Source organism: Quercus robur, chromosome 5 (assembly GCF_932294415.1).
Source record: "Quercus robur chromosome 5, dhQueRobu3.1, whole genome shotgun sequence".
NCBI classification, from domain to species: Eukaryota; Viridiplantae; Streptophyta; class Magnoliopsida; order Fagales; family Fagaceae; genus Quercus; species Quercus robur.
Window position 1 is genome coordinate 78,870,474 of NC_065538.1, and position 12,054 is coordinate 78,882,527.

Consider the following 12,054-nt stretch of genomic DNA (forward strand, 5'->3'; position numbering starts at 1 on the left):
ATTATGCGTTCAAGAAAATGTAATTGACAGACCAACCATGGCTTTGATTGTGCATATGCTTAATTGCTACTCTATCACTCTTCCAGTACCATCCCAAACCTTCATTCTTTATGCACAGAAACATTGAATCAGACATGTCACCAAAATGAGAGAATAATTTAGAGGTGACAAGGTCAGATCATTCCAAAGGATGCTATGTTCAACACTTAGCAAATGAGGCTTCAATTACTGAGTTATATCCTTGTTAGTTCTTTATGGAAGCTACAATTAAGATGAGATATTATTTAATGTAATATTAAGAAGGCATATATAGACCAATTTTGTTAAATGGCAACATATTGTTGTTTGATTCGGTTTTCCTAAAGAAAATAAAATCATTTGTTCCGACCCTATACAATTTCAATAATTAAGCATCGACTTGTATGATCGATCATCTTTGATTTTGTTTTTGATTATTTTAATTTGTATTTTTGAAAAATAAATAAGACTTCGTTTATTTAAGAACGAGGTCCTGTGATACATGTGTTTATGCGAAACACAAGCCTTGATCACTTTCTTTTTGGTATGTCTACACTTCTTTTTATGAAGTCGTGTTCATAAATTTTCTTTTGGGTTAAATGTATTGTCAAAAACTAACTCCATTAAATTAAAGGCTTGATATGTTACATAGATCCTATAGAGCGCGTACAATTGAATTGGGAAAAGCGATACAAAATCACGGGGGTATTGCTCGAGGGCTTCTTTACCTCCATGAAGATTCGCGGCTTCAAATTATTCATCGTGATTTTCAAGCTAGCAACATAATTTTAGATGAGGAAATGAATCCTAAGATTTCAGATTTTGGCATGGAAAAATTGTTTTCATTGGATCAAACTCAAGCTAATACAAGTATAATTGTGGGGACCGAGTAAGTATCTTGAGAGAGGAGAGCTAATATTTTTTTTGTTTCATGGAAATAACATCAAACTAATATCATCAATTTCTACTATGTAATAGATATATGGCACCAGAATATGCAGTGCATGGACAATTTTCAGTGAAGTCTAATATTTTTAGTTTTGATATGTTAGTGTTGGACATAGTGAGTGGACAAAGAAACAACTACTTTCGAAATGGAGAGAATGCGGAGAACCTTCTAAACTATGTAAGTACTATCAATTTTAGTACATTTCCCTCTTCTTGTGAGCATAGCTACATACACATGCAGGTATGTAAGTATGTCTCCCCCTCTTAAATATTGTGTAGTTGTAATGCTTCCTTTAAATTTAAAACTGAGCAGTGTTTCTCCCTTACCCACTTTTTTAAGAAATTCTATCAAATTTAATGGAAAAGCCAAATTTTTAAAAGCATTTCATATAAGTTTAATTTTTTTTTTTTTTTGTTAACAATGACATAAATTCTAATAACATGGGGTACAATGCTTATTACCAATTGTTGAATAAGAATTTTTTTTATATAGTTTTTTTTTTTTTTTTTTTTTTTTTTTTTTTTTAGGGGGTCATCGCAACTAGGGATGGCCATACTCATTGGGTAATGGATATCCAACCCTATCCAATCCAAATGTTTCGGGTAATACCCGATTCTTCATGGGTAGAGCTTAATCGGGTAGGGTATGGATATTACCTGAATTATTCGGGTAGGTATGAATATTATCCAAACCCGACCCATATTTAAAAAATAAAAAATAAAAACACTAAACCTCTCTCACCGTCACTCACACTCTCTCTACCTCTCCTCAGTCCTCACTGTCACTCTCTCTCAGAGCTCTCCAGTCTTCACTGCTCCTCACCGTCACTCTCTGTCTCTATCTCTGTCTCTCCTCACTATTTCAGTCGAGGACGACGACTTTTATAGCGACGACAATGAAGATGGTGAGACCACCAACACTTTTGCTTTCGACAACGACAACGATGTTGATGTGGCAGACTACGAGTTCATTGACAATGATTCTGAAAATTCCGACTACGTTGTTTCACATCGCTACCAAGTGGCTGTTATGTAATTTTGTTAATTGGTTTCCATTTGGGTCTATTGGATTTTTTTTCGCTTTAGAATATTGAGCTTTTTTTTATTGGTTGTTTCATAATTTTGTTAGATTCCATTAGGGTTTATTGGAATTTTGAGGTTTTTGCTGTGGAAATGTTGGATTTTTAGAATTTTGGGTTTGTTGATTTTGATTATTGGATTTCATTTGGGTTCTCAGATTTTTGTTGCGGTAATGTTGGTTCTGATCACTTTTTGGATTTTGGTTTTTGTGGATTATTACAATTTTATGTTTTTATTTTTAATTGTTTTTGTTGTTGTTTAGATTTGGCTATGCTTGATTTTAATGATTAGATTCCATTTGGGTTATTGAAATTTTGAGGCTTTTTTTTTTTTTTTTTTTTTGGTCGTGGTAATGTTGATTCTAATGGATTTGTAGTATTGGGTATCTGGGGGGATTTTTTTTTTAATTTTGATTTTTTTTTTGGTTAAGAGTTAGCTCTGCTTCATTCTTGTTTTTTTCGTCTAGTTTGGGTCATTGGAATTGTGAAATTTTATGTTTGTGGTAATGTTGATCTTGATTTTAATTTTTAGAGAGTTAGCTTCAGTTGGGGTTATTAGAATTTTGAGATTTAATAAAATGAATTTTTGAACTCTATGAACAGTTATTTGCGGCAAGTTTTGTATTTTGCTTCCATTTGTTCTTAAGAAAATTTTCTTACAACCAAGTGATGATGAATATTGGAATATGAATTTCTACATCTGTTTATTTTTATTTTTGGTTTGGTGGCATGTGGATGTGGATGTGAGTAAAATCTCTGTCTCTCCATTGCATTGGTATTTTTTAATTTTTATCTAATAAAATTTCTATGTCTATCTCAAAAAAAAAAAAATTATTGATTAGTTTTTTTCTTTTTTAAGATTGGTTAGTTTTTATGTTAAAATGTTTTGGATTAAAAAAAAATTAAATGGGTTTTGGGTTTTGGGTTTCGGGTTTCGGGTAGGGTATGGATATCCATGGATAATATATTCGGGTAAGATTCGGGTATGATGATACTGATGGGTATTGATAATCGGCTATCCATGGGCAAACTTTTCGGGTAGGGTATAGGTATACCTGATCCATACCCTACCCATGACCATCCTTAATTGCAACTAAACCATTTTTATGGGAAAAGAAAATTTTGCTTATAGAATAGTTTTCTTTGATATCATGTTTGCGCATTGAATTATATCTTGCAGACATGGAAAAATTGGAGGTAGAGAACTTCTTCACATATTATTGATCCCACATTAAGACAGCTCAATAACTTAAATAATGAAATGTATCCACATTGGTTGTTGTTATTATTATTATTATGCTTTAGCCCCCCCACCCACCCCACCCCCAAAAAAAAAAAAAATTCTAGAAAAGAAATAGGACTCCTAAATTCAAATATTCATGTGATGGAACATTAAAAGAAAAAATTTATCTCAGAGAAAATTAAGAATACATAGATAAAATTAGTGGCATGGTTAAAAAAAAAAAAAAATCGAAATAAACTTATCTATTTAATCTGTTATAAACATATATGGTTCTAATTGGATTGGGTCAAGTGGTTATACTTAAAAATGTTTAAATTTCAAATTCTCAATTAAATATGTTTCAATTTCAAATTCTCAATTTATAAAGTTCTCATTTATCGTCCTATATGCTTAACATGGATAACTTCATGAGATCGCCATCCGCTGATATGACCCATATCTTAATATGTCAACAATTTAAGGGAAAAATCGTATTTGCTCTCTAGCTTTGATGATGACAGATGCATGCAACGACCCAACTTTTGTGAATCAATTAGTCTAGGGACAAAAAAATTGTTTACACTTTACACATTACACATTGTGATTGAGTTACAATATATTTGCTTTTTTTATTCATTTTTTATTTGAGAGTTACAGTATGTTAATGAAAGTTATGATGCTGCTGTAATCACAATTTATCATATCATTAGTTACAAAAATTATTACATTACTAGCATTGTTATATCTAATTTTGCAAGTGAGAATAATAAAGTAGGATCTCCATGCTACTATTCTGGGGAAATTCCGAGGCAATGAAAATTTGGAGGATCGGTGGTGAAAGTGAGAATGTGCGGCTCGCGAGAATATCCTTTCGTACAAGTTTGTTGTTTTTATTTTTATTTTTATTTTTTCCTGTTTTTGAGAATCTTGTAGTACAATTCATTTTTTGGCTTAGTGGGCTTATTTAATGGCGCAAGTGGGCTGACCCAGCTAAATTGAAATGCAATTAATAGGTCAAGAGGTATTGGGCCTCACATGTTGAAATTTGATTAGGAAAATATTGAATGAATTGGGGTTTGAAGTAATAGCCTTTACATGTTGTCAAAGAGTGAAAAAAAAAAAAAATATATATATATATATATATATATATATGGAACTGTTTGGAATGTAAGAGTGAAAGACAATTGAAAAATCACCGCTAGTATATATTCAAAAAAAAAAAAAATCAGAAGAGTAGGGTAAGAATTATAAATTATTCATATAAGTCTCGTATTTTTTTTTTTTTTTTTTTTGGGATGAGCACTTTAAGTCCCTTTCTTTGTAGACTGAAAAGTCTGTGTATGCATGTGTTTATTCAAAGTCTCCCCACCAGTCTGCCAATGAATTATGAGTCTTCCATAGGACAATACATGTTAACCCCAGCAACACGTAATTTCAGAGTCAGTCCAAACCACATGTGGGCTAACTCTAGTCTCTAGCAACCCTGCTGTCCTGATAATGATATTTATGACTACTCCACCAGCATTTCAGATTTAACAATGTCATTGCTTCTGCATTGTAACCAACTAGACCTAAACTCCAAAATATCACAAATGCTTGCAATTACAAGTCACATTGTTAGGACATATGTGATTCACTTATTAGGAATATATGTCACTATTTTATGTAATTAACTAATTCTTTGATAAAATGCACTTTACTTGTATTTGGGTAGATTTAGGATGTGTTTAATACTTCAAAAAACTTTGTTTCAAGATCAAGTGTTGAAACCATGCGAGTCTGTCTAAGATTCAAGCTGAAAAGTGTCTGTCATTAAAACTCGATAGCTAGCCATCTATCGAGCTTGAAGAGCTGTTCAGCCCCATGGCTCGATAGTAGCTTGACAGATAGGGTATCTATTGAGGTTTATGAAAAACAGAATTTCAGTTCTATTTTGACTCTAATTCATAATTATGTATTTGTGTAGGGTTTCTTTTCTTACAATCCTAGACATATATAAGGCTTATTTTAGGGGTTGTCACATAAGATAATACAAGGAGAACATATGCAAAAGGTGACCGATACCTTATTTTCTCTGAAAGAAGTTATTGCGTCTTTTACGCCTTAGAGTTTTGTAATCAAGTGCTTCTTGATTTTCATTATTGATGAATTGAAGAATTTTGCAGCCAACAATCTTCTTCAAGTTAGTGTGTTAATCACGTATTGGGAACCGTGCATTTTTGGTTAGTCATGTACTCGAATCCGTGCAAAAAGGGTGGTGTTCATATATTGAAGAGTTTAGAGGTTTTGAAGTGGTAGAAGATTTCTGCTGTAAGTTCATCTACGGGATTGTAGTGTCTAGAGAAAAAAGTTTTGTATTAGATCTGAAACTTCTCTTTACTATAGTGGATTACTTTTTGAGAAGGTTTCCCCCTAAGTTTTTTACTATGAAACTAATTTGTTTCATTGGTTTTCCTAGGTTATCATATCTTGTCTTATTTATTTTTCCGCTGTGCATGATTTTGACATAATATTGATGTTTGTTTGTTTTAACAAGGTTTATTCATAATTAATCTAATTAACAACTTGGGTTTAAAACTTGTTAATTCTATCAAACGGGGTCTAAATTTCTCAACACACATAACTACACTAAACTCAGAACACTCCACAAATTTTTAGATTTTTTTTCTTGCTCCTAACATATCCTTTATTTCACATTTTAAGAAAAAGTCTTAATTTTTTTCCCTCTCTAATCACATTTTTTAGGTTTGTATTTACTAGATCCTTTAATTATCCTGAACATAGGAGTCATTGTTGATTCCAGCCTTGTCGATTCTTGATCCACTTTTCTTTTACTCCAAAAGTGAAATGAAAACAAATTTAGAAGTTTTACTTCCACACCAAAAAAGAAAAAGAAAAAGAAAATCAATTTTTGTTTGTTGCACATTTCATGAAGGACTCCATGCACAACTTAAGGGGGATGTAGGAAACTGGAGACTTTCCTTATTATTAAAAACATAATCAATGCATTGATTAATTAATAATTATAGTAGAAAATCATGCATGGACTTGGTAGAGGAATTTGTGGGAATGAAGCAATCAATTCAAATTTCTAATTGACTTATGTATGTGTTTCTAGTTATAAAAATATGTTTTAAGAGAATAAAGAACATGTTTCTCAAAAAAAAAAAAAAAAAAATAGTGAATAAAGAACATATATCCTTTTTAAGCACTTACTCCATGAATGTAAGCCAAGTGGATGAACCACATAACCTTATATGATCTATCATAATTGGAAATGAAGATAGAATAGTGTCAATAGGATAATAATAAAATTGTTGATAAATTGGTATTATTATATTCATTTTTATAAATGAATCTTTGATACCTAAGGCAGCTGCCGTGGGATGCCAAAAATGACGTCATGATTTCATTAGATCAATTAAAACACGTCACACACAGTCTTGGGTGGAATTTAGCTGCAGCCATCTCATTAACGGATATATGCATGGAATGGTGTTTTTTTTTTTTTTTCCTAACAATCTGAAACCTTAAGGGTGCGGATTCAAATTTTAAAACTATAAGTGGTAAAATCAAAACCATCTTAAAATTTAAGAGTACGAATTGCAATTTAGTCTAAGTAAGTAGTCCTGATATAGATAAAACACCATTGCTTCCTATATCCGAGTAGCCCATTATAAAAGCCAGAGAATGCAAATACTTTTTGAGTAACAAAATATAGTTTTGTTTTCTCTCAAAAAAAAAAAAAAAAAAAAAAAAAAGTTTTGTCACTCAGTGCCACTGTTCAGACTCTCCCATAAACAGAATTTAGGCTTGAATGCCCCCTTTGGCTCTCCCTCCTTGTCTTAAGGGAGAAAAAACAAGCAATCGATTTTATATTTTTAGCAACATTGTTTTCCCTTCACAATAGGAATGTGTGAACTGCGGAGTCATTCCCTTCTCTAGTTTGAGCCCCACAAATAAGGGCCATCGAGCCAAGGGCCATTGGCATGTACATATATTTAACATAAAAGAAATTTAACAATATTTTGCAAATTATTCTTCCAAATAGTCCCATATTTGGGTTTAGAAAGGAATACTAGTACAAACACATTTTGCCAGTAGCCTTAAAACTAGCTGAATACTAACACTTCCTTGTCTTAATGGAGGGACATATCCAGCTCAAATCCCCTTCAATAACTTTTCCTATGAAAAACATAAAAACACAAATACATTTTATATAGTACTAAGAAAAGAAGTCGGACTTGGAGGGATTGGAATATCTACAGTTCCTTCCAACATTAGTAGAACCTTCTTCATCGAAGGGCGAAGAGATGGTTCATCAAGAATGCACCAGAGTCCCACCATAACCATTCTCTCCAATTGTCTTTGGTCAACCTCATTACCACTCACAAGTTTGCTTAACTCACGAGCCTCAAAGCAATAGTATGCCCATTCCTCAAGAATAGCCTCTTCTTCAGGAAGATCCCAATCAACACTCTTTCTATGACATATAAGCTCCAATAGCACAATTCCGAAACTGTATACATCTACTTTAGTTGTCACTCGTTGGTTCCGAAGCCACTCTGGTGCAAAATACCCCTTTGTTCCTCGAATGGCTGTTTTGGTATTGGTTTGGTCTGGTTTTAGTAGCTTCACCAATCCAAAGTCAGAGATTTTCGGGCACCTATATTCATCCATGAGTATATTTTGGGGTTTTATGTCACAGTGAATGATTTGTGACTCACACTCTTCATGGAGATAAAGAATTCCTTTTGCTATTTTGCAAGCTATTTCTATCCTTTCATTCCAACAAAGTTGTTTTTCAGGTTTGAAGAGTATGTCTGCAAGGGAGCCATTGCTCATGTACTCATACACCAAAAGCCTATTATCTCCATCATGGCAATACCCGAGCAAACGGACAAGGTTCTTGTGGTGTGTTCTTCCAATTACTTTAACCTCAGTTTGAAACTCTCTCTCCCCTTCAGTCAACAATTTTTATAGTCTTTTGACAGCTACAACCTGTTGAACATTTGATATTATTCCCTTGTAGACAGTCCCAAATGATCCTTTACCCAGCTCTTCCTTGAAACCAGTAGTCATTTTTTCAAGATCATTATAAGTAAATGATCTTGGAGAAACATCCACGCTCAAACCAACATTTCCACTATTATTAGAGAGTCTTTTATAAGTCCAAACACGATTTCTATATATTGCTATCCCAGAAATCACTAACATAATGAGTCCAAAAGCTGTAAGTGAGATGCTCATAATCAATATGCCCTTTTGAGGCTTTTTTTCATGTACCATGGGAGCAATGTTATATATGATGGGTGTAGATATACCAACCTTGATTAATGCTACGTTTGAATCAGCCAGTACTCTTCTTCCAAATCTCAATGGAAGCCTTTGCTTTCGGCATGCCCCATCTTTGTACAAAGCTGCTTCACAGTTACAGTCCTCCAAACATGATGCTTCACAATCATCTTTCGTCAATATCTGCTGCATAATCGAAAAAGCGCTATCTTCCCAGACTGTATTAGATGCTTCTGACATGATATATTTCATAATTCCGTTTTTGATTTGGCAACTTTCTGCAGTGAAATTCCTTTCACAGCCTGAACTCCAATTGCCCTGGTGAACTCTTACAAATCCAGGAAGACATTCGCAGTCGGCTTCTCGATCAACAGTAGTACAGAACCCATTGAGGCCACACAGGCCCTTAGGGTCACACTTATTATCAGAAGATGACCAATTGACAAGCCAATTCCCATTCTTTTCCAAATTGTGTGAGTATAGCCTGAAGATCCCATCAGCATCAATTCTCATAAGACGAACTATACCGTTTGTTGGATATCCACCTTGAGTCAGATTTGATAGGTATTTGCCAGTGGAATTGAGCAGGTAGAGAAGGCCATCATCATCAAGACAAAGCGACACGTTATTGCCTTGTCCATCTGTATTAGAAGCCCAATAAGAATGTTCAACTTTTAATTCAGGTATGTATGGGTATTGCACCAGGTTTCCATCTGTTTGCATTACCAATTGGAATATTCCTGTCGATTGGTCAGATTCTGAAACACTTGAAACCAACCTTTTATCAGCTAAGAGACACTGACCCTGCAAAATGGTATTGGTTGGGTAGTTGAAACTTTGCCATATAATATCCTTATTAGAATTATATAGAACAAAGTTTCCCGAATTAAGCATTGATGCCGATTTTGCACGTTCAGGAGGATCGACAATGGTTGACTCATTGCCTTGTGCAGATTGCAGGATAAGTCTACCATCACCAGTGAAATTCAATGTAACATCAGCGAGAGTTGGAGGATTGTCTCGGTTGGCCGTCCAGATTACTGTCTTTTCAGGAATCCCGGTAAGAAAAACTCCTATGGCGTAGCCATTGGATTGTTGGTAGAAGCCAAAGGCATATAGACCAGAACGTGACAGCCATGAAAACTTGGTAGTAGGCGTTAAAGAAGAGCCTAGGCTTACATTGGATTCTCCTTGTTGAGCTTCTGCAGTGAAAATTGCTGAGAGAAGAAGAAAAAGCAAGATTGTTGCCACCATTGGACGAGTGCCTGAGTTATGGTGTCGTAAATAGTATAAAAAAAAAAATGGAACCGTTTGGAATGGAAGAGTGAAGGAGAATCCTAAACTTCAGAAAATGTCTTTCTGTGAATTGAAAAGTCACCGCTAGTATATATTTAAAACAAATCTAGATAGTAGTGAAAGAATTATTCCTTTCTTTTGAATTGGATGGGCGCTTAAAGTTCCTTTCTTTGTAGACTAAAAAGTCTCTCCAATCTCCATTTGTCTGCCAATGAATTATGAGTCTTCGATAGGACTATACAAGTTAGCCCCACAACGTGGTTAAAAAAAATATGCATAGTAGTGAAAGAATTATTCATATAAGTCTCTTTTCTTTTCTTTTTTTTCTTTTTTTTTTGGATGAGCACTTAAAGTCCCTTTCTTTGTTGACTAAAAAGTCTGTCCACTTGTCTGCTAATGAATTATGAGTCTTCCATAGGACTATACATGTTAGCCCCAGCAACACGGTTGATTTAATTTCAAAGTCAATCCGAACCACCATACGGGCTAACTCTCGCAAGTAGCAACACTGCTGTCATGATAAGGATATTTAAGACTACGTAAACAAGTACAACGATTCGAATTCAACATTGTATAAACAAATCAAATTATTGAGAATGGGATTCAGTTGGACACAACTCATTTGAGGAGTATAAACAAAGAAATAGAAAAGAAGGAAAGTAAAAACAAGTATACACTTTCCATATTATCAAGACCAAATCAAATTATTGATTATTAAAGGAAATCATAGGAATGGAATAAATCAAGAAATTGTGGGATTGTGATTGAGTTGTGTATGTAATTCCCCTTATAAAAATGGGTTACTATTCTAATGTATCAATATCCCCCCTCTATTTTACCAAAAAAATAAAAAAATATCACCCCTCTAAGTAGGGGTGTCAATGTTCGACCCAACCCACGAACACGACATGAACCCAACACAGGTTTTTTTGGGTTAGGGTTGGACCTTAATGGGTTTGGGTCATAAACGGGTCGACTCGAAAGCGACACGATAAAAAACGTGTCATAAGCGGGTCAACTCGCATAACTCGCAATAGACACGTTTGACACACCAATTTATTTGTGTCAACCTGAAATGACCCACTTAACACAACCCGTTTAACTCATTTAACAAATAAATATTTATTTTATTTTAGATTTGTCAAATACCTTTTATATCCAACATATATTTTAAATTTAAAAAGAAAAGTGAGTAATTACAAAAATTTACAAGGGATATAATTGGAAATTGAAACTTTACAGACCCTAGAACTACTAATACTTTTTTTTTTTTTTTTTTGGGCATAGAAATTGCACAAATAAAATTGGATGAGCTTGTGGAGGATGTTATGAATTTGGACATTAACAAAGAATCTATAGATGATAATAGTGGTCATAGTCAGGATTAGTCTACTGTTTACTCAAATTCTTTCAATATTGATACTTAGTATTTGACGAGTTCTAAGGATATTATATTTCTTTTGAACTATGTTATTTTATTTTTGTTAAACTTAGTTATTTTGAATTTGGTTGAAGTGTATGCACTTCTTTTGGAGTGTAAAGAACTTATTTTCTAGATAAATGTTATATTTTTGTTAAACTATATTATTTTGAATGTGAGTTAAAGACTTGAAGTGTATGCATTGCTTTTTGGGATGTAAAAAAAAAATTATTTCTAGATGGATGTTATATTTAATATTATGCAGGTTGAAATGGGTTGTGTTACATTCGTGTCAACCCAACACAACTCGTTTATTAAGCGTGTCAAATGGGTTGGGTCAGGTCAACCCGCCTTATTAACAGGTCGGGTTAGAGTTGAAGGATCATGACACGATTATTAAATGGGTCGGGTTAGGGTTAAGCCATTTAGTCGAATACCCCTACCTTGACACGACACGAACCCGACACGCTAACCCAAATTGACACCCCTACCTCTAAGTACTATAAAAATTTATTAGCAAAAAAAAAAGAAAAAAAAGAGAGAGAGAGAGAACTGTAAAAAGGTAATTATAGGTTTATATTGCACTAAAAATGTAAATCATACATTGTAAACTAAACAAATGTGTACAATGTTTTAAACATTTTAGTCAACAATATAAATTAAGAGTTTTCCTAAAATATTATCCTTTTGAGTTCTTGCTCTGACAATGTAGACCAAGTGACCAAATTACTCAAGACTTTTCTCTCTTCTCTATCACTCTATTACAAATTTCTACA

The 12,054-nt window shown here is 33.6% G+C and overlaps 2 protein-coding genes across 2 annotated transcripts; both read right to left on the reverse strand.

Moving 5' to 3' along the window:
- Nucleotides 1-7,227: 7,227 nt before the first annotated feature.
- LOC126727257 (G-type lectin S-receptor-like serine/threonine-protein kinase LECRK3) lies at nucleotides 7,228-8,112 on the reverse strand. The gene has a single exon (XM_050432844.1). It carries the CDS (start codon nucleotides 8,110-8,112, stop codon nucleotides 7,483-7,485), a length of 630 nt encoding a protein of 209 aa, XP_050288801.1. The 3' UTR covers nucleotides 7,228-7,482.
- On the reverse strand, nucleotides 7,275-9,816 carry LOC126727256 (G-type lectin S-receptor-like serine/threonine-protein kinase LECRK3). Its single transcript, XM_050432843.1, has one exon. It carries the CDS (start codon nucleotides 9,814-9,816, stop codon nucleotides 8,245-8,247), a length of 1,572 nt encoding a protein of 523 aa, XP_050288800.1. The 3' UTR covers nucleotides 7,275-8,244.
- Nucleotides 9,817-12,054: the final 2,238 nt, after the last annotated feature.

Excerpts from the sequence above, each read along its gene's own strand:
- LOC126727257 (XM_050432844.1), bottom strand. The coding sequence starts at position 8,112 with ATGAGCAATGGCTCCCTTGCAGACATACTCTTCAAACCTGAAAAACAA.
- LOC126727256 (XM_050432843.1), bottom strand. The coding sequence starts at position 9,816 with ATGGTGGCAACAATCTTGCTTTTTCTTCTTCTCTCAGCAATTTTCACT.